Source organism: Aquarana catesbeiana, linkage group LG03 (assembly GCF_042186555.1).
Source record: "Aquarana catesbeiana isolate 2022-GZ linkage group LG03, ASM4218655v1, whole genome shotgun sequence".
In the NCBI taxonomy this organism is placed as follows: domain Eukaryota; kingdom Metazoa; phylum Chordata; class Amphibia; order Anura; family Ranidae; genus Aquarana; species Aquarana catesbeiana.
The window spans coordinates 600,024,017-600,051,573 of NC_133326.1; the positions used below are offsets into that span (position 1 = coordinate 600,024,017).

The following is a 27,557-nucleotide window of genomic DNA, read 5'->3' on the forward strand; positions in this document are numbered from 1 at the left end:
CTTAAGGTTTGATCTAGTTATATATGGTTTTGGTAAATCGGAAGAAAATCTGCAGAGAATCGAATAGTGTGTATGGGGTCTAAGTTATAGATGGAGCCTGGTGGCATGACTCCTTTGTTCCTAATATCGCTTGAGGATTCCAGTGGGATAGAAAATGCTTACCTACACTTTTCAACATTTCCTTCTCCAGAAAGTTTCTACAGTTTGACAGTGGAGAACAGCCAATTACAGTTTGTGGCCCTTTCACTTGACCTGTCCACAGTCCTCCAAGTGTTCTTCCAAGGGCCTGGCTCCAGTTCTGGGGCTTATTTGTTTATTGGATATTATTGTGACAAAGTACCAGGATAACCTACTCCTGAAGGACTTTTCTGTTGGAGACCAATATTGCTCAATATACAGTATCTAATATCTAGTACACTCTGGAGAGGTTTGGTTGGGTTCTGAATTTTTCAGAAGTCTGCCCTTATCCCAGCACAGAGGTTGGAATATCTGGGCCTGATTCTGGACCCTGCTCAGGTGATGGTGCTTCTTCCTCCGGACAAATGTCATACTCTGAGGGCTCAGATGTCAGACTCCTAGGAAAGGCTGACATGTCGTCTCTCAATTCCTTTTGCATGATGGTTCTGGGGTAGATGGTAGCCTTGTTCAAAGTAGTTCTTTTTCCCTAGTTTCATGCCAGAACCCTCTAACAGAATGTCTTGGTGGTATGGGACAGGAGATTGCAGTCACTGGATTCCCAGATGTCACTAAACCCCTAGCATGAGACTATCTTGACTAGCGGATCTCTACCCAGATTGTAAAATTGTTCCTCCCTAGGGTCCTGGAAGGCCCTAACAATGGATGCTGGGCTGGGGAATTGTTCTGGGCCATCTTTTGATCCAGGGTACTTGGTCCCTGTATGAGTAGTCATTGTTTCATATCATGGAATTGAAGGCAATTTGCCTTGCCCAGTCATTGTTTAGTGTTGAAGGGCTTTCCTGTGAGGTTTCAGTTGGACTACACAATGGTGTATATAAATCGTCAAAGAGGTACTATAAGTTGTGTGGCACATGAGGAACTGGACCACATACTGTCTTGGATGGAACTCCATGTACCCACTCTGTCCGATATACATTCTAAACGTCCACTGTTACAGCTCCTATCTTTTCTACTTCACAGACTTGAGTGGAATTCCAGTGATTTTATGACTGCTCTCTCCTGTAAGGACGCATTCCTGGTACTCCACTGTGGTTTTGGGAACTCAGCTGTACTTTTTGCGCACCCCCACCCTCAAGGTGGTCTCTTCATTGCATATCAACAAGGACATTGTGTTGGTCTTTTTGTCCTAAGCCACAGACAAGGCTCTTTCACACCTTGGATGTGGTTCATGTTGTCAGGTGTTTCCTTAGGTAGGCTGCTGCTTGGCAGTCTGATTCCCTCTTTGTGCTTCCTGAGGGTCCAAAGAAGGGTCACACAGCTTCCAGAACTACTATTTTTTTGTTGGATCAGTTAGCTTATGGCTTAAAAGGGAAAGCTCCATCTTTTTTCATTGCCCGTTCACGTGATTAGGAGTGTCTGTGCTTTCTGGGATATTCATAATCAGGCTTTGACAGTTCAAGTTTGTAAAGCCACTACTTGAAAAACTTGGTAAGAGTATGCACCAAAGACCAAGTGGATGTTAAAGCCTACTTTTTTGTCAGCGTGCTTTGCAGGCTGCTGTATGAAGTTTTAACCTGTTTGGTTAGTGCTTTGGGACATCCCGATTCGTAATTGTGAATATAAAGATGCGCTTTGTCCCATGATGTGCAATAAACTGGGATTTTTGATGCATCACGTTACAGAGACCCTCTCCTTTTGGTTTGTTACACAAAACTGAAGCCTTGCCTAATTGGAGAGGGTCTTTTTGACAGTGATCAAATAACTTGAAGGGGTTATCTGTAATGAATATAAAGACTCTCTGTGTCCCGTGATGTAAGTTAAGGAAAAGATTTTCTAAGCAAACCAAAAATCCATTTTTTTTTTTTTATTACCGACAGAGCTGGGCCAATCGGCACCTCTCACAAAGGGGCATCCATTCCCCCAGGCAAGATAATACTCTAGCAACTTGTACATTGAGGACTTTACTTTAAATTTTGCAGAAGTGAAAGAAAGGTAGAAGTATGTGCTACTAGGGAAGGCCAAATTAAAGTGAACCTGTTGCTTTGTCCCATGTGGGCAAGCACAACTTCACTTCAAGGAAAAATCAACAAACTACTTGGCACTTGTGACTTTTACTGCCCCCATCAATTCAACACTTATTAGGTAAATACAGCAGAACAGGGTGTTTAGGTGAATGATGAAAGGTGTTTTCGTAGATATCCGTTTTAAAAGAAAGTCAACAAATGAGTCATTTATCCAACAGAAGATTTCATAAAACATTGTCAGCTTGAGGAATTTGTTGATTGGGGGGGGGTGTAAAATAATCTGGCAATGGTTATGGTCTCCGTTGCTGAATAAAATTACTGATCTGCTGCGTTATTTTTTTTTTCTTAACAGCATCTTACTGAAAATCTGTATGCCTCTAACTATAATCTTCTAATCACAGCATCATCTTGCATCTCTTCTTTTAGTCTTCTGTTGTGTAGGACCACAACCTAAGCTTGCTTCCAATTAGCTGTTTTGTTGGTACCAGCACACATACACTCGCACACACCTTGAGATGAAATGTCTGTTTTTTGTTAATGCTTCCAATTTCCACTTTTCCAGCCACCAATTAGCTTAATAAAAAATAAACATATCTGTTCTATAAAATATTAATAACCCGCCCCCCTCGCAATTTCAGTCCTCCAGTTAGCAGTGGAAATTCCGCTAGTACTTTGCCTTCCTTTAGAACTTCCTCTGTGGATGGAAATGCTGGGTAATGGCAAGAAATGTCTACACTACGAGTGGTGATGTTCCTGTCACCTGCCAGGGAACGTCACTCTATCCAATGGATGTTCTCTTGAAACATCACTTTCCACAGAAAAGAAATGGCACCAGTAAGGGACTGTTTGAGACATGATCAGTGCTACTCATTCTTTGATCCCAGATTCTTGATGAGGTAAGGGTGGATAAGGTGATGAACACTCAGCTATCATCTCTATTCCAGCGCTCTGTCTCTCTTCCTGCTTCAGCTCTGTAAGATGAAAAACACAGATAACTACAGTACATATTCTCGTGGAAGGAAATTTATTTTAATAGTTTCATACAAAATAGTGTGAGAAGATACCAAAGCAAGCTTTCTTGAATAGAAGGGAGCCAAAGCAGACTAGTTAAACTGTATTGACAGTCTAAGCAAATCATTAAAGCTTCAGTTTGTGACTGTGCCCACAAACTGGCTGCTTAAGTAGAAACCAAAGTCCACAAAATACTCACCTCTACTCCAGTGATACAACCTTGCGATCATCTTACAGGTGTTGAGGTTTCAGCCTCTCGCTTGACCAGTGTACATTCAAAAGAACACTGAAAACAGGCAAGTAGGTTTGCAGAATAGACAGTGCATCTGTTCCACAATAATAAACTGCCTCACAAGTTGTTGTTACTAAAGGCTTAATTCCACTTTAAGCCATATCTGAAGAGTAAGTTCAGTTAAAGTATAAGTTCACCTTTTAATAAAAAAAAAAAAAAAAAAAAAAAAATGCACATCTTTTTTGCAGGTAAAAAAAAAAAAAAAAAAAGTGCATTTATTAGTTTTACTTAGGGCCCTTTCACACTGGAGCGGTTTGCAGGCGCTATTGAGCTAATAATAGTGCCTGCAAACCAACCCGAAAGTGCCGCTGCTGTCTCTCCAGTGTGAAAGCCCTAGGGGCTTTCACACTGGAGCGATGTGCTAGCAGGACGGGAAAAAAAGTCTTGCTAGCAGGATCTTCGGAGCGGTAAAAGAGCGGAGTGTATACCGCTCCTTCACCGCTCCTGCCCATTGAAATCAATGGGACAGCGTGGCTATACCACCGGCAAAGCGCTTCTGCAGAGGCGCTTTGTGGTGGTTTTTAACCCTTTCTCGGCCGCTAGCGGGGGGTTAAACCGCCCCGCTAGCGGCCAAATACAATTTACAATAGTGGCGCTTTACCGCCGACGCCACCCCCACCCCGGTGTGAAAGGGTCTTTAGAGCCTGTAAAGCATGGCGCCTGTAGGTGTATGCAAAGGCCGTTGCAATTGTAACTAATGTTACAAAAGGAGAGCTTATCCTTTAAAAAGGAAACCAATGGCAGCCTATGTTATCTTCTAGGAATGCTAGCTGTATAGCCATCTCTAGCTTTAATACTTTGAGATGAGTCCTTACTGCAATGCCCATTGCCAAACGATCCAATAAGTAAAAATGGTATATGCAAAAAATGTGTACCAAAAAAATGTCACCTTGTGGGGATGAGAACATATAAACAAACAGCTGCCCCCTTTTAAAGTGAACGAATCACTGGAACTGTGCGAAATTATAAAATAAAGACTAAGGCGCTATACATGTTCATATAAAAAAAAAAAACTGTCACAAAGAAAAACACTACATCAAACTCAAATGTGCACATTAATTAAAAAAATAAGCAAGCATAAAGTCCAAAAGTGAATAAATCCCAACACCAAAACGGAATGCTCTGAGATAAAACTTCTAGATCTTCTACCACGAGTGCTCAATATGAAGATGGCCACTCACCAGAGCGGTTTGACCCCTTTTTACAGGATGGTGAAGAAACACTTTGCGAACCCCAAATTGGTTCCACTAATGGCATGAATCCACTCCAATGGCCACTCAGGAAGGAGCTAGAATGTAAAAAATGACTCCACAGGAGACACAGATAAAAGTCTCTGTGTAGTAATTTTTAATTGGATAAAAACAGCAGCAATAATAGCAGTTACACTCACATGCAATAGTGCCTGGCCTGGCACTAGGTGTAAACAGCGTGTATGAGTCAACTGATCCCTGGGGGTAGCGTGCGTTCCACGTCTCACTCTGAAGGTGCAAAGCCTTGTGTGGTGTATCAAAAAATGGACCCGGAAATGACGGATCCTCTGCTCCGACATATGTTTCGCCATGAATGGCTCTTCAGGGAGTGATGTCGCGCCACTTCCTGCTTGCTTTTATGTGAATGGAAAGGCTGCTATTGGTGGGGCTCCTCCAAAATGGAGGAGAAGGCAAAAACATAATACAGAATCTGCCTCTAGGGAGCATCGATGCACACATGCTGCCCATACTGCACATAAATAGCTAACCTTACAAAGAGATCAATGAATAAACTAATATATACAATGTATTTGTGGTCAGCCATCACCCAAACAGTGATAAATGAACTATTTGGGTGCATGGATGCAATTTAGAGCTGAGTAAGGTCAAACGGGTGTATTGAAGCTTGAAGGAAAAAAATTTGGACAGCACCATCTAGTGGTGAATATCCAGATGACCAAAATAACCATGCCTCTAATATTCTATATGAAGGAGACAATTAGGACAGCAGCACCATCTAGTGGTGAAAATCCATATGGCCAAAATTGCCAATACAACCATGCCTATACTAACAGATCAAAAAAAAGGTTTTTAAAAAAATAATACACAAAGACAGTTTGTATAATATCAATAAAAAAAACTTCTGAAAGTACATTAAACTAAAAAATAGGTATTAAGATAGAAACCAGGGCTCTAATCTAAAAAAAAAAAAAAAAACAAACTTGCTAAAAACAAATATATTAATGCAATCAATAATCAGTTAAAAACATTTTAGATCTATATCGATGTTTAATCCCAAAGGCTGGAGAGATTGAAGTCTATATATCCACTGCGTTTCCATCTGCGACACTTTTTTTGGTCATGTCAGTTCCTCTCCAATGCTGGCGAACCCTATCAATGCCCCAGAACCTGAGTAAGGAGGGGTCCTTATTGTGCATCAACCTGAAGTGGTTGGATACACTGTGGCGTTTGAACCCATTTTTTATATTATCTATATGTTCTCCCACTCTTTTGGCCATGGTTCTAGTGGTCCTGCCAACATATTGGAAATTGCATGGACACATGAGCAAGTAACATATCTAGTGTCGCAGGTGATGAACTGCCTAATGTCATATTCCCCACCTGTAACCACTGATGGATGATATGCCCATGAAGTGGTATTTAGGGCATTTTTTTCCTTCAAGCTTCAATACACCCTTTTGAACTTGCTCAGCTCTAAATTGCATCCATGCACCCAAATAGTTCATTTATCACTGTTTGGGTGATGGTTGACCACAAATACATTGTATGTATTAGTTTATTCAATGATCCCTTTGTAAGGTTAGCTATTTATGTGCAGTGTGGGCAGCATGTGTGCATCGATGCTCCCTAGAGGCAGATTCTGTATTATGTTTTTGCCTTCTCCATTTTGGAGAAGCCCCACCAATAGCAGCCTTTCCATTCACATAAAGGCAAGCAGGAAGTGGCTCGACATCACTTCCTGAAGAGCCATTCACGGTGACACATGTGTAGGAGCGGAGGATCCGTCATTTTCGGGTCCATTTTTTGATACACCACACAAGGCTTTGCACCTTTGGAATGAGACGTGGAACTCGCGCTACTCCCAGGGATCAGTTGACTCACACGCTGTTTACACCTAGTGCCAGGCCAGGCACTATTGCATGTGAGTGTAACTGCTATATTATTGCTGCTGTTTGTATTCAATTAAAAATGACTACACTATGAGACTTTCATCTGTGTCTCCTGTGGAGTCATTTTTTTACATTCTAGCTCCTTCCTGAGTGGCCATTGGAGTGGATTCATGCCATTAGTGGAACCAATTTGGGGTTCCCAAAGTGTTTCTTCACCATCCTGTAAAAAGGGGTCAAACAGCTCTGCTGAGTGGCCATCTTCATATTGAGCACTCGTGGTAGAAGATCTAGAAGTTTTATCTCAGAGCATTCCGTTTTGGGATTTATTCACTTTTGGACTTTATGCTTGCTTATTTTTTTCATTAATGTGTACATTTGAGTTTGATGTAGTGTTTTTCTTTGTGACGTTTTTTTGATATGAACATATATAGCGCCTTATTTTATAAGTAAAAATGGCAGTCTGCATAGTTTTCTCAAAGCTTGCTTCCTTAGAACGCACAGAGTCAGTACTTTGGAGAGCTAGGTACAGCTGTATACCTTTGTTTGGAAATGTGTAGAACTGATGCACTGAGCAAGGAATTAAAACAAATGTAATATCTGTTTGCAGTGATAAAATTGAGCAATGCATAATATGAACTCATTGACCAGGCCTAAGATGCATGGTGTTTAAGTGGTAGAAACAAAATTTCCAACTTTGTTGGTAAATGTGTCACTGAAGTGTTGCAGACCAGTCTCCACAACTAAAAAGAATATGGCGGTATAAAAATTATTTGTGGGATTGCACTTGATTTTGCTTATGTAAATTCTCTATCCAGGACGTCCCCGGGTTACAAACAAGATGAATTTGTATGCAAGTTGGAACAGGCACTTTTTTATGTCATGTGATGGTAGCAGTAATATATGCAGCACTGATGAGGCGTGGACTGTTTTTTTTTTATCAGTCTTGTTGGCAGGTGACTTTTGTGAGATATCAGGGGTCTAAACAGACCCCCGACCTCTCCCCTTTTGAGAAAGGGACTGAGGACACAGATTCCCTAGTCCCTTTCTCTGCAGCCTCAGCTGCACTTAAGATGAATGGACAAGAGACATAGGCTCTCGTTTATTCATAACTGAGCATTGTAAACTGTGTTTACTCTGTTCATTCATAAACTGACGCAAAGTCAGCGATCACTGGCTGTTCATTCAGAGATGGAAGGGCCAGTACATGATATATATACTGGCTTCTTCCTCCACTCTCCATCCTGACAGAGCTGGGACAAGGGGGGGCCTGGAGAAGGAGCCAGAGGAGGACAGTCGGCAGTGATAGGGGCAGTTACAAGGACCAATCTCCCTGTATAGCGTTCAATAAAGCAGCTGACAGCTGCAGGAGGAAGATAAGCGGGTGTTAGCTGCTTTATTGAAAGCTATACAGGGAGATTGGTGCTTGTAACTACTTCCACTGCCGCACCAATCATTTCCTTTCTCCCTCCCTGTGCAAATGCTCGATATCGGTGCAACCCTAGTTAACACCCGTGTAACATTTGTTTTGCTGTCTGTGCCCCTTTTCAGAAGATTTCACCTCACTTTGTCCCTGTGACAATTGGATTTAGAAAATTTTGGGTTGTTGTGGAAACAAGAATTGGTGATAAAGCATCAGTGAAGACACCTTTCTCCCATTATAACTTTTACAGGAGTGAATTTCCCTTCCTAGGGCTAGATTTCCTCTCACTTGCTGTTGTCTCCCCCTTTTGTAAGTATGAGCCATATGTTTGTAACCTGGGACTGCCTGTACTGCATATTCCTTAACCACTTGCCGTCCCGCCCACCATCAAATGACAGAGGGGTGGTGCGGCTCTCGTTCTGGGTGGACGTTGTATGACGGCGCGGCCGTGCAGTTTTGCTAGGGCACGGCCCGACCCTGATCTCTGTAAAGAATCGCTTACGCAGCTCTTTAACCATGCGATCGGCTGTGTCCAATCACAGCTGATCACATGTAAATGCAGGAAGTGCCGGTGATATTCTTTCATTGCCTCACACTGACAGTGTGTGTGGCAAGGAGAGACGATCAGCCGCATCTCCTCGCAGGGGACCTCAGAATGGGTCATTGGGACACGGCTCATCAGTGCCCTGATTACAAACAAAAAAAAGCGCAGTGTCCATCAGTGCGGCATATTCGTGCCTCCTAATCAGTGCACTTAAGTGTCACCTCATCAGCACACAAATTACTTATTTACAAAAATTAGACAGAAACTAAGAATTTTTCTTTCAAAAATTTTGTAAAAAAAAAAAAGCGATGATCAAATACCACCAAAAGAAAGCTTTAGTTGTGGGAACAAAATGATAAAAGTTTAATTTGGGTACAGTGATGCATGACTGCGCAATTGTCATTCAAAGAGTGACAGCGCTGAAAAATGGCCGGGGGTGAAAGTGTCCTGTATTGAGGTAGTTAAAAGTATAACTAAAAGGCAAAACTTTTTTTTGGAGAGGGATTAGAACACTTGCCAGTTTTTATTGCCGTCTCTGCCCCCCATTAGGGAGATTCATCTTCTCTATTTGTCCTGTTTATCGTGATCATTGAAAGTGAATGAAAAGTCAAAATGTTGGGTTGTCCCCAGAAAAGTAAGAGGGGGAATCTTCCAATGGGGACACTAGTGCTGGTAATGTGGGGGGTTCCCAAGAAATTCCCTTAATTTGCAGGTATTTCATTCCATCGCCAAAATAGGAAGTGAAGGGAAATCTCTGCAGTGGGACACAGATTGCAAACAAAATCTGACAGGAGTTCTAACCCTCCCTTACTCTATCCAAAATGGGGAAAAAAAAAAAATAAAGTTTAGCCTGTAGTTCTACTTCAGTATAACTGTAAAAACACATTATATTACTTGGACAAATGGGTTAAACAAATCTACCAGACAGGTGGGTACTGGGGGATAACAGCTGTACTGTGAATCAATTAAAAAGCATACATTGAAAGGAAGTCATATCATGGCTTTTCAACTTTCACTTAAATCTTTCATTGGAAATATTAGGCAACATTTACCAATCTTTATTTTCATTTCAATTATTAGAACTGAAATGGTAAAGCCTGGCACATGTCACTGTGGTAGCAAAACATGTATGCAGCCCAGCCCTTAAGGGGAGGAGTGGCGCAAGCTTAGTGTACATGTACTTAAAGTCTACTTTTTAAGCGCGTCTCTAAAAAATGGAAAAAGCCATCATAGATTCTTTCCATGTAGAGCCTGGTGATCTTGAAACAAGCAGGAGGGTACAAAGCGTGCACTGCTAATTAGGGAGGGAATTAATAGGTTTAAATTTACCTCTGCATTTACCAGCATGGTCAGCTATTAGCTGACAGACTCTATTGTGCCCATAACAGCAGAGTTGATTAGAAATGCTGGAAATAGAGAGGGTTACAAAAGATTAACAGAGGGGAGGCCAGTCAATTATACGTTGTACATAGGTCTCCCTGGTGCCATTTACAGGTCAATTACTCTGTATGGTGGCAGGAAGGAGGACTCCATTCTTGACATTGATCTGCACTCTACAAACAACATCCATAAATAAGGTTTTACAACATTGCAAACGGAATTTCCTCTTTTAGGCTAGGTTCACACATATGCAGCTCTTTGGGACGCATTTTGGGGACATGGCAGCTTATTCATTTGAATAGGCTGTCGCGCCTCTGAAACATGGGGAAGACGTCCCTGCCGCATTTCAGAAATCTCAGCCTGCATGGGAGTGCAGTTTCCAGTGCGTGCCATTAGGATTATTGGTACTTGCACGTATCCAGTGAGTTTTTCTGTGCGGTAGGTTGCAGCTATAATAACAGGTGCAGATCCACAGCGGGAACCACTTGCACAGATGTGAACCTGGCCTAAGTGAAGAACACACCCCCAGCCGGCTGACCGAACTATGAAGGCACAGATGCATAATGATAAGAGTCATCACTCCTTTTAGTGAGCCCTCTTCTGCTAACATTTGAGCACATACACCAAAATAGATCCCAAAGGATTCCTAATGCTGACCCTCCCTATCACAGAGTGCTGCTGTATAGGGCAGGGGTAGGCAACCATCGGCTCTCCATCTGTGGTGAAACTACAAATCCCATCATGCCTCTGCCTCTAGGAGTCATGCCTGTGATGGTCAGGGTCTTACAGTTTCAAAATAGCTGGTGGGGTGAGGTTGCCTACCACTGGTATAGGGGATTACCGGCCAAAGATGCTTACATAGTTAATGTTTTTGTTAACTAAATAACTGCACACTGCATGTGTGTTTTTTTTCTGTGGTGTTCAGCTTTAAAGGATTACTAGCTCTTTACTAATGTGCTGGCTTACAAGAATGATTTATTAGTTTATTTACCATGACTACAACATGGAAGGCACAGAAGCAGGAGAGTAATGAATGAAACAGTGCATAGCCAAGTTCAGTGCATGCCAGCAAGTCTGGGGTGTCAGAACCATATTTTATTGGCCGCTTTATGTAGGGTCACCCAAGACTACATAAAACATTCACTCTCTCATTACTTCCCCAGAACTTATAGCCGTGGACAAATTTGTTGGTACTCTTCTATACACCCACACGTTTCATTGATAGGTTTGAAAACGACAAAAGGAGCTGCCATCCTGTTTTGTCTCATCTGTCCAAAAGACATTCTCCAAGATGCATTGTGGCTTGTCAAAATGCATTTTAGCAAATAACAGTTTGGCCATCTTGTTTTCAACAGTGGAGTCCTCTTCCTTTGAGCCCACCGTCGCTCAAAAAGTGATGGCTGGTGCAACCAAACACTGATTTTACCCTGACCTTGGAGTTTAGCTTGAATTTCTTTGAAAGTTTTCCTTGGCTGATGGTCTACCAGTTGCACTTACACTATATTGCCAAAAGTATTGTGACGCCTGCCTTTACACGTACATAAAACTTTAATGGCATCCCAATCTGGGAAGGCTCTCCACAAGGTTTAGGAGTGTGTCTACGGGAATGTTTGCCCATTCTTCCAGAGCGCCTTTGTGAGGTTAAGCACCGATGTTGGAGGAGAAGGCCTGGCTCACAGTCTCCACTCTAATTCATCCCAAAGGTGTCCCATCAGGTTGAGGTCAGGACTCAGTGCAGGCCAGTCAAGTTCCTCCACCCCAAACTCACTCATCCATGTCTTTATGGATCTTGCTGTTATAGCTGCAAAGGGTGGGCCAACTCAATATTGAACCCTATGGACTAAGACTGGGATGTTATTAAAGTTCATGTGCGCGTAAAGGCAGGTGTCTCAATACTTTTGACAATATAGTGTATGTTTCTGCTCAAACTGAAGTTGATCTTCCTTTTGCAGCTATGTCCAAGGCAGTTGGTTACACTCCCATAGACCTTAAAATGGCTCTGAGACTCCAAGTGGTTATCTTTTTTCCCCCACATTTTAAAAATAATCATTTTAGGCCTACAGATTACATAAATAGTAATACCCAAACATATAATTCTAAAAGCAGACACCCTAGAGAATAAAATTGTGGTAGATCCAATTTAATGTTGCACGATATTAATGCAGCAGTGTAGGCAACAAAAAAATACAAGAAAAATGATCTTCAGGGCCAATAACTTACCTAACTGTGGTAAAATATAAAAGACGGGCACAGAGTGAATAGATAACTAACATATCAAGACTAAAATGGTGTGGGCCCGTGAAACTGTTACAAACTTCAGTACCCTATTTTTCCATAGGCAACGCTTTAAAAGCCCCTATAGGTCATCAGTTTAGAGTTAACAAAGATATCTGGTGCTAGAATTATTGCGCTCGTTTTGGTGTGCGTGGCAATATGTAACACAAGTAGGGTAATCGCCATTTTTGTATGTAGGCACACCAACACATACATTCTTGTATGTACGTGGGGATGCTTTAAAAATTTGTTTTAATTCTGCATCTGTTCCATTTTATAAAATTTTTTTTTTTTTTTTTTTTACAAAGCTTTAATGCTAACACATAGGGAGCTATTGGTTCCCTATGTGGTAGCATATAGGTGACAGTTTTTTTGTAGAGACTTCCAGGGTCTATTAGACAGTTGGTTTCACACACTCAAAGTCGGTGTAGCAACCCGGGAGTGTGTCTAAAAGTACCTGATCCCAGCGCAGTTCTAAAAAAAAAAAAAAAAAAAAAAACACGGGACTGGGACTAAAAAAGTTAATCATTTTTGATGCTGTGGTCACAGGAACGTCAAGCTGCTTTGAAAATGGTCTTATAGCCTTTAACTTTGACATGATGCATTGCTTTCTTTGGTCCATGTTTAGTGTGGTGCACACAATACCAAACAGCACATTGACTACTTTTAAACTACATTTAAATAGGCTAAAATATTCAAGATTGAAGATGTGTGATACTAAATTACAGAAAACAGTTTAAAAATACCATTATGGTTCAGGACATTTTTTAAAATAGATTTGTAGAATAAGACATAATTAAGCTTTTCATCCTTTCCTTGCTTTATTCTGAGATATACCAAAAAATGTACAAGTATAAATGAGATGGTTGCTTTTAAACTTCATCACTCTTCTGGAAGAATAAATCATTGTTTGTAGGCTGTGAGGGTACCAACAAGTTTGTCAATAGGTGTACAACGGAAACAGCCAGGGCCAGACATGTTCTTGCATATCTTAAGACATTCCTGCTGTAATTGTTGCCCCCAGCTCACAATCTAATGTTTCTATGCTGCTTGCTGTGGGCCTCCTGATGGTGCAGACATCTGCAGCCCAGAATGCTGTTGCCCCTCTATATGCAACTGTCACTTGGGCCAGTTCCTCTGCCCCTTCAGGTGAATTTTTTACTAGTCAGTCAAGCAAGACTTTATGGCCCACATTAACCAGATATTTGCTGACTCTGACCTCTAAGGCCACAAAAAAAACCCCACATCTTCCCCAACAGATTCTGTATCTGAGCTACCCATGGTCTCAACAGCTTCGGAGCCCTCAGCTACTCAGACTAAACTAAATCGGACTAATCTAAATCGGAGTTGCTCTAGCCTACCTTATAAACATGCTTCCATTTCTGCTCTTATTGATGCAATCTCCACACGCTTATTAGCCTTGTCCCAGTCTGGCAAGGATTTGGTTAAAAAAAACAAACAAAACAAAGTGCTCTACCCCCTATTGTGAATCCAGCAGTGTCCAGCCTTGAGGCTTGGTTCACACTGGAACCAGCTGCGGATCACACAGGAACGCTGTGTTCGTCCCTGTTCTCAGTTTCAGGGACGAATCTATGCCTGAATTCGGCCCTGATAACGGAGCCAAAGACGCACAGAAACGCGCAGTGCGCTCCGCAGCAGAGATATGTGAACGCTCCATAGAGAGCCAGTCACATTCTCCTGCTATGTGAATTGGATGCGGGGGAAAACATCGAATTCACATAGGTGTGAACCCAGCCTTAATCTAGTAGGGAATGCATCTGTCTTTTAGTACCCAAGCAACAAGCAGTTGGAAGCCCTCTCTAGAGTTCTGTTCTTTCCAGCGGGCATTGCTCTTTATCCCATTTTGGCAGTGTCTTTACGGTGTTAAAACGATGGCACATTGAGCAAAATCCCTTAGAAGAGATCTTACAAATTGCTGCAGTTGATCTCCTTGTAGAATGCATTGAGCAAATGGCTGTAGCTTTAAACTTCAGTTGAGACGATACACATATGTAGGACACTTTGGTTTAAGTGCTGGACTACAGAACCCATGCTTAACGTGATACTAAAGTCATTTTTGTTGTGTTAAAAATAACAAGCATTTTATACTTGCCTGCTCTGTGCAGTGGTTTTGCACAGAGCAGCACCAATCCCCCTTTTCTCAGGTCCCTCTTCAGTGCTCCTGGCTCCTCCCTGCTGTTGAGTTCCCCCACAGCAAGCAGCTTGCGATGGGGGCACCAGAGCCTCCCTGTGTCCATTCAGACACAGAGCCGCAGCCCAAACCCGCTCTCCTCACTGAATTTGACTGACAACAGCAGGAGCCAATGGTGATTCACTGCTGTCTCAGCCAATGAGTAGGGGAGTCCCGGACAGCTGATCCTCTCCTGCTACATCGCTGGATTGAGATGGGGCTCAGGCAAGTATTAGGGGGGCTGCTGCACACAGAAGGCTTATCTTAATGCATAGAATACATTAAGATAAACCTTCTGCCTTTACAACCACTTTAAAGTAGTTGTACACACTGTACAACCACTTTTACTTACAGTTAAGCCTATATTAATACTTGCCTGTAGGTGCTTGAAATATCTCCGAAACCTCCACGGTTTCAGAGATATTTACGAAAAAGCAGAGCGCCGATGACTACACTTTAGAAAAGGGCACATCATGCAGTTTCTAATAGGGTTCATGCCATGACTGGCAGCTCCCGTGCGGAGTGACGTCATGTGACTCCGGCCAGTCACAGAGCCGGAGTTCGCAGCCCTGGAAGAGGGGTGAAGATGGATGCGCCCTGCTAGTGGGGACAATGGTGACATCTCGGGCTTCGGTTTCAGGTAAGTGACACATAATGTCATATAGTAGCCCATTATGCTTTACAGGGAAATAAAAAGAGGAAATAAAACCCACCAGGGTTAACTTCCTCTTTAAGAAGCCTCTAATCTGTACGACCTTCAAGGGATCTCTTCAGATCCTCCCTTAACATTTATTGCTATGGTGGCAGCAGCATCCCCATCTTCCTTAGCAGAAGAAACCAAGGAACAGACTACAAAGTGCTTTTTCATTTGATCTGTTAAGAAGTTTAGTTTCTCCATTCCTTCAACCTTCATGTCAAGGAACCCCAAATGTGGCTCACTGTGCACCCACAAGAGTTGAAGCTTAAAGTCTGTCAAATCCTTAGACAAGTCTTCCTCTGCATGAATATGCACCCCAACTTTCCAGAGTGTGGGGTGGGGTACATTTGTTACTTTTACAGACACTTAGACAGTTTACATCTCTGATGGTTTGGTGGAGGAGGGGGTATCCCAGAGCTAAAAACTGGGGTATTGTTCTTTGCCCGTCAGTTTATTTGCAGCCATCCTATGCCACCGCCAGGTTAGCAGATCCCCATTGAGCCTTCTTGGGTCTGTTGAACAAAGTTATCATTGCCCCAGTTCCTGAGGAAGAAAGGTTTTTACTCCAACGTATTCAGTTTCCAAATCCAAAGGGGACATTCGCACTATCTTGGATCTAAAAGGGGGGGCGAGATATAGATAGTCAGGATCACCTTTAATTGGTCAATGCATGCACCAAATTCATTTGCCCGTCAGAAACTGGTACGTGAATCTGATGGCGGCCAGATGTGTCTTCACTGATGGCAGCTACGAAATCCACTCCTTGCAGGACGATGTCACAATAATGGCAGCATCCCAGCATAGACATGCCCCACTGAGCACTGGCATTTCTCTGTACGCCAACTCAGGGCTGCTCTTAATTACACCATTTAGGTGTGACATTGAGTATCAATACATTACAAGGCTTTAGATGGATCCTTAACCTTCCACAGAAACAACTTCAAGCTCCAATCTCACATCTGAGCTCTTCACTTCAGGAGTTGTCTGATCCATGTTTTGCAATAAAGTCTTGGGCATGATGGTAACCTCCATCAAGGCAGTTTTCTTTTGCCAAATTTCACTCAAGCCCTCATCATAGGCAAGTCAGTAAAGTCCCTGAACAGATTCATTTGGCACAGAGGAGGAGGTTGCCAGAATAGATGCCAGACTATTGGGCAGAGGAGTCCTGGGCACCTTGTGTCATCCTGCCCAAGCGTAATTCAATTCAGAGTCAGTCAGACAATGCCACTGTGGTGATATACCTCAACCATCAGGGAGGAACCAGAAGTCTTTACTGCAGCAAGAAAAATAGAAACCTGTCCACCTCTACATTCCGGGCATAGACAATTGGAAGGCAGACTGTGTCAGCTGAAAGTGAATGGTCCCTATACCCAGATGTGAACCTCCTGGCCTTACACATTAGTCACCAGGTACAGGGGATCCTCTATCAGAAACCATGGATGCTGTGGTGACTCAATGGGATCAGTTCACAGATTCATGCCTTTCCTCCCCTGAAGCTTCTTCCTCCTCTGCTTCACAGGATTGGGATGGAGAGCATTCCAGTGATCCTCATTGTTCTGGAATGACCCAGGCAGATGAGGTAAGTAGACTTCATAAGACTGTGGGCTCCACAAGAGGTCCAGGATATTCTGTCTGTAGGACAAGTTTGGCATCCTGCCTCATGATCGCTTTCTTTAATATCATTGAAACCCAGGTTTTGATAAACAGACCACCTCTCCCATTCCTTAAAGGCTAGGAAGACAAATACCTGCAAGGAAAGCGTACATCATTTGGTGTAAATCTTGGGGCTTCCACTATGCAGCTGAGTCTGGATCAACCATTTGCTATTAAAAGCTCAGGATTCTGCTCTAATTTGTTTCAGAGACCATTTTGCTCCTTAAGACCTTTGTACAGGGAGTGTCCCATGTAGCTCCCTGTGAGATCTCAATCCGTTTCTCTGCTCTGCAGAAACCGCCATTTAAACCCATCAGAGACATTCCTCTCTGTACTGTCACAGGGTGGTATTCCTTGTAGACATGAACTATATGAAGCCAGTGTCTTTACCGGCAGCCTTATCATGCAAGGAATCTTTTATAGTCTTAAATAACAAGGTGGTTGAGGCCCAGGACGTTCTTGGTAATGTCTGCTTTACCAGAACACTGTTCTTGCATCCCTCCGTATGGCTTCAATTTAGCCAACGGAAATTTAAATTCATTGGATGTGGTTTGGGATTTGAGGATATGGGGTTGATTTACTTAAAGTAAAGTTTACTTTGCAAGGGAATTTGCCCCAGAGTTAAGAGAATGTGGAGAAGCTTCACTTTGCAAAGAATTTAAGAAAAAAAAAAAAAAAAAACCCACAGCATTTTTGCTTGCACGATTGGATGATGGAAGGCAGCAGATCTTTAGCTCATTCATAAACTCTGGGGAAAATTCCCTTGAAAAATGCACTGCATATTTGCCTTTTTCTAAAAGAAGCAGTGGCTTATTTGCTAGAGAAATTACCAATTTGTCATCCTGGAGGGTCCCTGTAAGGGTTCATCGGATTCCCATTCCACCATCTTTTCATAATGGCTCATACAGGCCATTATTCAAGCTTTTGGGCTCCACCCTTTACTGTCAAGGCACAATCTACTAGATCTGTAAATGCTTCTTAGGCTTTCAGCAGGCATGCCATACACAGTGTGAATTTCTTTCCTGCAACCATGGGATGGAATCTCTCCTGCCAAGCCATTGTTCTCCAATGGCGGGTGGGGAAGCAGTCCTCACCAGGAGAAGATAGTGATTATTGCTAGTGGCTATACCAGCCGCCATCAATAATCGCAAGTAAAATCCAGCAGGCTGGTTGTACCCAAGTTGATCTTTCAATCAAATTGGTTCAAAGCTCATGTATGGGCAGGCTGAATGTACCATCTATGACCGGCATTAGTGTGAGCAGTACCCAGTTATTTTCATTGGGCCTATTAGCATTTCTTTTTTGTGCTGTCCAGTTCCAAGTTGGACTTCTTTTGGAGATCGATTCTTTAGTCTCTCAATTTTTTTGTGCTCATTGTAAAATTCTCATGTTGGAGTTCATTGAAGGACACTGGTCCCACTCCTCTATGTTTATATTCAGGCTCTCAGTACTGCTTGCTGCAAAAACTGATGCATGCTGGTAAAAGGATGGGTTATCCTGGGCTGGCCTACATTTTTATTTTTGGTTTGTCAGTGTCCTATCCTCCTGGAGGCAGCAGTTAAATCTGGTTCCCATGTCCCTCAATAGACCCCAAGAAAAGGATTTTAGAGTAAAATAAATCTGCACATATATATTGCCATTGTAACTATCCACTTGCATTTTGTTTCAGCCATTACAATTAAAATTGGAGATATGACTGAACTATCATGTGTCTTAAAGACCCGATTATTACCTGATCCAGCATTCTTGTCATTCAATAGCTGTGTCTGGCTGTTTGGAAATATCTTCAGCTCTATGCTGTCTGGAGACTGAGCACTGGTGTGTGAATGAGAGCTCCGCAAAGCATTGAGATACTGAAGCCGAGAGACCTGGATCAAGAACAAAGACAATCAAAGAAAGTGCTCATGAAATAAAGAAGAGCTTTTGGATGCCCTTAAACAGCAGAGTAACGTTTCTGTTCTGCCCAGAAGCCACTGAATCAAAATGCTTTTAGGTCATATGAGACGCAGTCTAAGGTTTATGGCCCAGATTTCTCCAATATTTACAAGAAACAGTTGTATAAACAGACCCACATTAATGCTTTTGGTTCTCAACCTAAAAATCTAGAAACAATTTATAAGGTGGTACATATTACACTGAATCAAAAACTGCTTTAGCGAGGAAAAAAAAACTGGCAATGTTGATCTCAGCAAACAAAAAGATGTAAAAAAAACTGAACCCAACATCTGCTAAAGTATCCTTCCATGAAAGTAATCCTTGGCAGCTCAACTTTACAGCAGCACAAACCCATATGCATATTATAGATGTTCTATGAGTAAGCATCACACACATACCTTGACTATCTGTAGATCAGACAACGCTCTCACAGAGTAGTCAGGACAGTAAAAACCAGAGTCTGGAGACTCACTCTGCTCTTGGCCACTGGATGGAGAGTTAAGACCTAAAGTGTGGATAAGGGAAAGTCAGCCTGAATATGAAGGACACATTTAGAATTAAATGGCTCCAAGCCCAGTAAAGGACCCCTTATGTACTGCTCTCACTTAAAAGGCATGGACTCAATGCAGCAACTCCGTAATAAGTAAATGCTCCATTCTCAAACTTTAGACCTTCCTTCCCAATCTCTACCTGCACTTTGCCCTGGGAAACAAAAGACAGAAAATTAGTACAGTGAACTAAAGAATAAAGCTTAATGAATGCCATCTCTCATTTGTATTCACCTGTAGAATAAGAATGAAATAGTCCACAGGTTGGCTGCGCTGGTACAGATAGTGTTCAGGGGCAAACCGTTCACTGTCATCAAATTTCACCTCGTGTGTGACTCCTGGGAGTTTGAGCAGGTGCAAGAGGGCCTTCTCCGACATCCGAGAGGCACTGAAAAGCTCCACTTCTGCCAAAGCGAACACAAAAAAGCATGTTATAAAATATTTGTATCTAGGCAGCAGGATGTCAGTTTGTTTTTAATCGAATTGCAAAGATTATAGGTCACATTTAAAAAGATGGGAAAAATTCAGAAGTGATTTATCTTGTTTTGATTGTTTTACATCTCAAAAACTTGGCATTTTTACATCCACATCTTTTTAGACCCACTGTACATTTTTTGTACACGCCACATTCTGTATGCATTTTTGAGTGAAAGGCGATTGCAGCCATATTACTGCTCTTAGACGTTTGAAGAAGGGGGGTTTACCCCAAAACCTTGAACGAAAAGTTACATTTTCAGGTCAAATAGAAAAGTATCATGGACAGTCCTCAACTATGTACTGAAAGGGTAAAATTCTTTCAGTCCTATGCATGAACATAAACATAAAATTCATGTGTAGTGGTTTTACAAGCTGTAACATTAATCACTAGCGAAGTGAGCCATTTCTAGAAACCAGAAGCAATATTTATTTTATAAACGGAAACAAATTATTCTACAGAACTCTCCGTGGCTTTTACAAGTAATAAACAATGTAAAAAAAAAAAAAAAAGACACCAAGTAAAAGGCACCAACTTCCAGGTCTCTGATCTAGACAAAAATATAATATACGGTTGGTATAGACCAAGACCGCAAGAAAATTTACCTTCATGAACATTTTTACATCAGAGAGAGGTTTCACAGCAATAGAGCATGCCTCCCTCCTGTTGACTCTTTGCTTTCAAGGGATACTATTTTATACAGCAAAACTAATATTCATAATAGTTCACATAAATAAATCCCTTAGCAAATCTACAAAAACTACAAACGAAAATCGTAAAAGTGGTTCTAAAGGCACAAGGTGTGCCTTCTGTGTGCAGCAGCGCGCCCCGATAATTACCTAAGCCCAATCGGATCCTGGGGACTCTGCCTCCTCACTGGCAGAGACATCAGCGGGAACCATTGCCTCCCGCTGCTGTCAATCACAGCCAGTGAGCCAATGAGAGAGAGGGGGCAGGGCCAAGCCACAGCTTGGTGTGTGAATGGACATGCAAAGCAGCTGAACGGGAGGGAGCCTGCTTGGGTGCCCCCACAGCAAGCTGCTTGCTCTGGGGCTACTCAGCAGGTGGGAGGGGCCAGGAGTGCTGGCAAGGGTCCCGAGAAGAGCCTGCTCTGTGCTAAACCACTGCACAGAGCAGGTATGACCCATTTGTAAAAAAAAAGAAAAAAAGCCTTTAATATATCACTTTAAAGGAGCTGTCTGGGTCTACGTCCTAGAAAAGGACAAAGCAACCCAATTTAAAAAATCTTGCAAAAAAGAAGTAGCCAAAGCACCTATCGACACTAAAGCCCTTTAGATCAGGGGTCCCAAACTGGCGGCCCTCCAGCTGTTGCAAAACTACAAGTCCCATGAGGAATTGTAAGACAGTTACAAGCATGAATCCCACAGGCATGATGGGAGTTGTAGTTTCGCAACAGCTGGAGGGCCGCTAGTTTGAGACATTGATAAAGTGGAAGCAGAGCACAGAACACAGTACTAAGTACTAAATGTTTCTATAATCACTGTGACTCCTGTTCTGCCAAACTGCATGCCCTCTTCTAGGTCACAGAACATACCCTGAGATAAGAAGCGCTGAGTGGCCAGTAATAGTTGGGGTGATATCTTGACTTTTTGTTCCACGTCACCACCCTTGAAAAAGGACACGTCCTCTCCTCCACGTGGTATTGTAATTGGATGCACTTTAGGATGCTTCTTCTTTACGGCTTGTTCTGAGGGAAAATGTGAAATAAAAGACATCAAGCGCAGCAGCTTTACATGACCCCGTAAAAATCAGGTTTTGAACAAGATGTACAGGAATGATAGTAACTCAAACACAGACCCCAATCTTATTGTAATTACACATTATCTGACATGGCAAACAGAGGAAGTATTTTGTATGCAATCCACTCACCTTCTCAGAATGGTCTAGTAAGCTGGACTGAAGCTGTCCATATAGGGGATGGATGTCTCACCAAGAACAGCAAATATTGGGACATCTACATGTTCTAAAACCTGTCTCAGCCAATGTGTTGACAGCCTACATGCAGAAATGCTCATTCTCTTCTGCATAGCAAAAAATGTGTGTATATAATTGTGGTACAGGTACGAGATTTCGCTCTGCCGGGTCTGCAGTACAACACTGACCTGCTCCCGCTGCGATTGGACAGAGCAGGAGCCAATCAGCAGGTCCAGCGTACCCGATGTCCGTCAGGACCCGCCGATCGTTCACGAAATAGGCAGAATGGATGTCTGCCTATGTAAACAAGGTAGAGCATAATTCTGCTAGTAGGAGAGACCGAGATCCTGTGCCAAGCAGGAACACAGATCTGTCTTCTCACAGCCAAAACTCTCCCCCCACCACCACCGTTAGGGTCCTTTCAGACGAGGCGGATCCGTGATGATCCGCCCCATGGATCCCCACTGCGCAGGCAGATGACAGGTCCGTTGCTACACACTGTGCAGCGACGGACCTGTCAGAGCGCCGCTCTCCCCTATGGGGGATCGGATAACGACGGACCGTAGAGTCCGTCATCACCCGATCCGATAACGGATGGAAAAGTAGGTTTTTTCCTCCCTTACACTATTTCGGATCGGAGCAGGTCGGATGTCAATGGACATGTCACCGCTGACATCCGACACTCCATAGAGGTCTATGGAGTGTCCGTTCAGGTCCGCCTAAAAAACTGACAGGCGGACCTGAATGGATCGTTCATGTGAAAGAGGCCTTAGAAAGCACTATAGGAGCAAAATTTAACTCTTTGATTGCCCCTGATGTTAACCCCTTCCCTGCCAGTGTCATTAGCACAGTGACCAGTGCTAAAAAAAAAAAAAAAAAAAAAAAAAAAAAAAAAAATTTAAAAAAATTTTCACTAGTCCCCAAAAAGTGTGTTAGGCGTCCGATTTTTGTTTGCCACAGTCCCACTAAAAATCGCTAATTGCCGCTGTTACTAGTATATAAAACAAAAAAACTAAAAATCCATCCTATAGTTTGTAGACACTAACTTTTGTGCAAACCAGTCAATGTACGCTTATTGGAAATTTATCAACAACATGTATCAGAATACATATATTGATCTAAATTTATGAAGAAATCTGATTTTTTTTTAATTTTTTTTATTGGATGTGTTTTATAGCAGAAAGTGAAAAAAAAAAAATTGTTTTTGTTTAAAATTGTCAGACTTTTTTTATGCTATAAAAAGACTGTGGGGGGGGACCAACAATTTTATTTGGGGACAGTGTTGCATGACCGCGCAATTGTCAGGTAAAGTAACACAATGCTGTATCGAAAAAAAAATGGCATGGTCATGGGGGGGGGGGGTAAACCTTCGGGAGATGAAGTGGTTAAACGTATGTCTAAACTCCAATAAAACATTGCAGCTTAGCAGTCCTTAGATGGAGGAGGCTGCATTCGTTTTCAGGTGTATTTCCTTTACTTTCACCTGGTAATCCTTTGAATAAATAACGTCCTATCCCCTGGTGTCATCTCTCACTCCTCCACTGGATTAACCAAGGGTGCCATGGTTGCCACCTATGCTGGACTACAGCTACATCTGTCTTTGTTTCTCTCCATTTCATAGAGGACGATTAGTAGTTTACAGAAGAGATTGGGATTTTTGGTTTAGATGTAAAATTATTATTTTTTTAAATTCTTTTACCAAGTAAGACATGATAGGTCTCCGACACAGTATAGTCAAGGCTTGTATCAAACCAACAGGATATTGAAATGTAGAGCTCTGTAATGAAACTGGGCACATGGGAGAACATCAAAGGCAACTATCATATTCCCCAGCAACCTCACACTAAGGGCTCATTTACACTTGCTTCGGCTTCAACACACATCGGCTAGTTTACACTTGCTTCAAATCAAGGCTTTGGACAGGCTTTGTTAAAGCTCTCTGAATGCCAGTCAAAGCTCCTGTCACTAAATAAAACGGTTAGCTTACAGTCCTGTCTACACCTTGATTTTGCGTTACTTCAAAAATGATACCCCATGTAGCTTTAGTGGTGCTTCAAAGCCTCCATAGAAGTCTATGGCAAAGCTCACTTGAAGCCCCACCGAAGCCTCATCAAAGCCCCAAGCAAAAGCAAGGCGTAAACAGGACTGTAAGCTAACCATTTTATTTGGTGACAGGGGCTTTGACTGGCATTCAGAGAGCTTTAAGAAAGCCTGTCCGAAGCCATGTTTTGAAGCAAGTGTAAACTAGCCCTAAATGGTGTATATGTACATCAGGGAAAAGATAGGGTAAGTTGAGCTGCATCCTTCAACTCCTTCTCAACTTACTGTAATCCTCAGATTCGTCCAATATCTCCGATTTTATAATCTCCTCAATAACATCCTCCAATGTGACTAGCCCCATCACCTCGTAGAATGGATCGCCTTCTCCTTCGTTATTCACTTTCTGGACCATAGCCATGTGGGACTTACCTACAGAGATGTAACAGACAGACAGTGGCAAGATGTGAAATAGAGAACAGGCCAAACACAAAATTTCTTTACATGCAATGATAAGGAATACAACACTCAATACGTCATTATGGAAAGCTTCAGCGTCACGTGACACTGAAATATATGCACCGGAAAAATCACTGCCACATACCTTATAAAAAGGGATGATTATTATTATGGAATAGTTTTCATGTCAGGACATCTGATTCTATGAACGCTATTCCACGATCCATCACACTTCATGTAAAGCAGTATTTCCTTGCACTCTTTAGAGGCTGTAATTATCTTCGGAGCATGATCTACCCCTAAACATACGCATCCCCTTACATTTTGCAAAATTTGGGAAAAAAAAAAAAAAAAAAAAAAAAAAGCAGCACAAAGACTTGCATGTGCGAAAGCACAAATAAAAACACACATACTGCTCTGGCATAGCCAGGGCCTTCTCACCCTTTTTAAACTCCTCCAGCACAGCGTCCAACTTGGTGTCACTAAACACAAAGTGGACAGGGTGACTGTAGAAGCGGGTAATGGTGCTCAGAGGGGTGCAGTCATCTGGATCCACATAAGCCAAGTCTTTCAGATAAAGGATATCCACAATGTTGGTCCGCTCGTTTTCATAGACTGGTATACGGGTGTAGCCACTCTCCATGATGCTGGACATGGTGCTGAAGTCCAGGAGGGCATCAGTGGCTAGCATGAAGCAATCATTCACAAGCGTTAAGATATCTTCCACCGTCCTGTTTCTTAAAGCTCCCTTGCTGAATTCGTCCCTCACCAACTCGCTGTAGGGATCCCCGCACCTGGCCATCTCTAGGATCCGCAGTCTCATGTAGCAGCAGCTTGGGTCCAGGCCAATCGCCTTCTCCAGAAGCCAAGACAAGGGGAATGCAACAGGCCCAGGAAGCAGCAGGAAAAAGTGGGTAAGCCAAAGGCACTTGGATGCCAGCCAAGGACCCCAGCGGGAACTGATGGCAGCTGGTAGAGCTTCTCCAGCCAACCAGAGTAGTCCAGCTGCTGAAAAGATGGCACCAGCTATCGAGCCAATGGCCTGATACAGCAAGACGGCTACAGCCGCGTTGGTGATACAGCACAGGGCCAGCAGGGAAATGAGCGTATAACCTCCCCAACGAGTCCTTAGGTAGTCCAGCCTTGTGGCGCCCAGTCTTTCGGAGGGGGAACCCCAGTCTCTAAGAATACCAAGTTCTGGGGGCTCCAGGATCAGGGTGCTTAATTGCAGACCTCGGAGAAGGCCAGAGAGCAGCACACACAAGACGATTAGAAAAGCCAGGAGCCAGGTTGCTAAATATTCATCTGTGGAGCCATCGCTGGCCTGATCCTTGGCCACAAACTGGTCACATGACCCCTGTTCTCCCCCAAATGACTTCTCCCCATCCCCCAACACTGCGAAGAGCATGTCCCCCCCAGAATAAAGGACCCATTCCCCTCCCTGGAGGACACACAGGGGGTACAGGAGGTCCTTCTGCACCGTGACCCCTTCCTGAACCTGGACAGCGACCAGACACCAGTGCTCACCGCAGACCAGGAACTTCTGGAGCAACTGCAAGGGTGCATCTGGGGCGGAAGTGCAGCTTTGGCCCCCAGGGGCCCCAATAGCCAGCCATGGCCAGGTATTATTGCTAAGACCCAAGCCATAGAGGCGGAGGAAGAACAGAGAACCGGGACGAGCACTGATTATCCCTCCGTTCATAGAAGCTCCAGTTCCATTCTCCAAACGCACCCCCAGCACCTGAGCCTGTTCGCTGCCCTCACTTATCACCCGCGATGCCCCCAGCCCGGCCACTAACAGCAGCCGCACAGCAGCAGCGGCGGCGGCCATGTTAGTGGAGGGAAGGCAGCGCCCGCCCACTACGACCCCCCTTTCTCCAATGCGCTGTAAGGGCTAAAAGATAACGTAGCAAATGAGGAACGCGCCAATCCTCACCGGCCAATAGGAGATGGGAGGTGCGCCCGATGGGTGGGGCTGGGGCCGAGCAGCTGTAAACAAGGAAGGGAGCCAAGAGAGCTAACCCCTTCATTGCCAGCAGATCGTGATTGCAAAACAATGAAGAGATGGAATGCAGCAAAACACAGGCGCCTTTATATCCTCATCTATTAATATCGGGCACATGCAGTACCCACCTAGCCATGCCAGGAACACCAGCACTGTGCCCTCTCTCCCTCCAATCAGTGCTACATGGCACACATGGTGCTTATATTCACATTCAAGGAATTTCAGTACAAGTATCAGATTTCAAGGCCACATAGAAGTCAAACCAGAAGGGTTACTGGTTCAAAAATAAAAAACACACAACACCCTTCCAAATGCATGCACCTCTCTGAATCTAGATTCTCTGCTTTCTGTGCAAGGAGAGCAAAAATCAGGCATCCTCTGGAGTCTGCTCATCCCTGGTTGTGTGCTGAGAATTTACAGCAGGTTCTGCGCCCCATGCAAATCAACGCGGGTGTGTGTATGTTAAAGGCCCCCTGAAATCAGTCTGCAAAACGCCATGCGATTTGTAAAACTAGATTGAACACCCATGCGATATGGTTCTGGTGCAGCCATAAAAAAAAGAAAAAAAAAAAAAAAAAAAAAAAAAAAAAAAAAAGGGGGTGCTGAACGTTTTTGGTGCAAATTCAATGCGATTTGAGCCATACAAAAATAATGGGTCAAATTGCACTGCTGACGAATCACATGTGATTTGACCAGGAATGCGGTTCCCCACACCACAGTGAACCGGGGGAAAAAGGTATACTTCACCTTTAACCAAAAAAAAAAAACACAAAAAACTGCCAATGCAAATTAGGGGCATTTGTAGATAAAAGCAAATGGTGCAGCTTTGACAAAAGTTGAATCATGCCCTCGCTATAGGTGAAGGCCATTTATGTACCTCAAGAAGCCTGACTGGAATACTCCCAGAACTGTGCCAAGAGACGCCCAGCTGTGCTCACCTCCACCACTACAGGAGTTAGTTCTCTCTCTGATTCAAACCCCCTCACATGCTCTCTCCTCCGGATGCAGTAGCTCTGAGCTCAGTTTGAGAGCTCACTCCTGTGATGGAGGTGAACAGTAGTGGATGGGAGTGACCTCTGACAACATTCTAGGACATTTCCAGTCAGGCTTTATGAGCTACATAATGGCCTACACCTATAGCAAGCACATTATTCAACTTTAGTCAAAGCTGCACAACTTGTTTTTATCTAGAGATGCCCCTCATCTGCACAGGCAGGTTTTTTTTTCCCTAGTAGATAACTAAACTCTTTAAATCCCCCCGGGGCAGGCCGGGGAAGCCATCCCCACCAGAAGAAGACAGCGATTATCACTGGCAGCCGCTTGCAATAATCAACTTTGTACATTTAGCCTGCCCATTAACGGTTCAAATCTTGATTCAAACTGTGTATGGCCGGCCTAAACATTAGAAACCTCATAGGGCTTTGACATGAAGACAAGGC

General features: G+C 43.2%; 2 protein-coding genes across 3 annotated transcripts in view; one reads left to right on the forward strand and one right to left on the reverse strand.

Annotated features, from left to right (window-relative positions):
• Window positions 1-19,207, forward strand: part of ANKRD39 (ankyrin repeat domain 39) — a 49,638-nt gene extending 30,431 nt beyond the window's left edge. Inside the window, exon 5 of the mRNA XM_073622076.1 lies at window positions 18,485-19,207. The gene's annotated coding sequence lies outside the window, so the exon portion shown is untranslated. The remainder of the gene's footprint in view (window positions 1-18,484) is intronic.
• On the reverse strand, window positions 1,988-26,004 carry CNNM3 (cyclin and CBS domain divalent metal cation transport mediator 3). Of its 2 annotated transcripts, XM_073622072.1 has the most exons (9): window positions 24,555-26,004; window positions 23,943-24,086; window positions 21,238-21,390; window positions 19,442-19,611; window positions 19,265-19,361; window positions 19,058-19,164; window positions 18,457-18,592; window positions 9,859-9,935; window positions 1,988-3,133 (listed from the first exon to the last, which is right to left on the reverse strand). In XM_073622072.1, exons 1-8 carry the CDS (start codon window positions 25,942-25,944, stop codon window positions 9,886-9,888), a joined length of 2,247 nt encoding a protein of 748 aa, XP_073478173.1. In that variant the 5' UTR covers window positions 25,945-26,004; the 3' UTR covers window positions 1,988-3,133; window positions 9,859-9,885. The 2 variants fall into 2 exon arrangements, with proteins under 2 accessions (XP_073478173.1, XP_073478172.1); XM_073622071.1 differs by lacking the exon at window positions 9,859-9,935.
• Window positions 26,005-27,557: the final 1,553 nt, after the last annotated feature.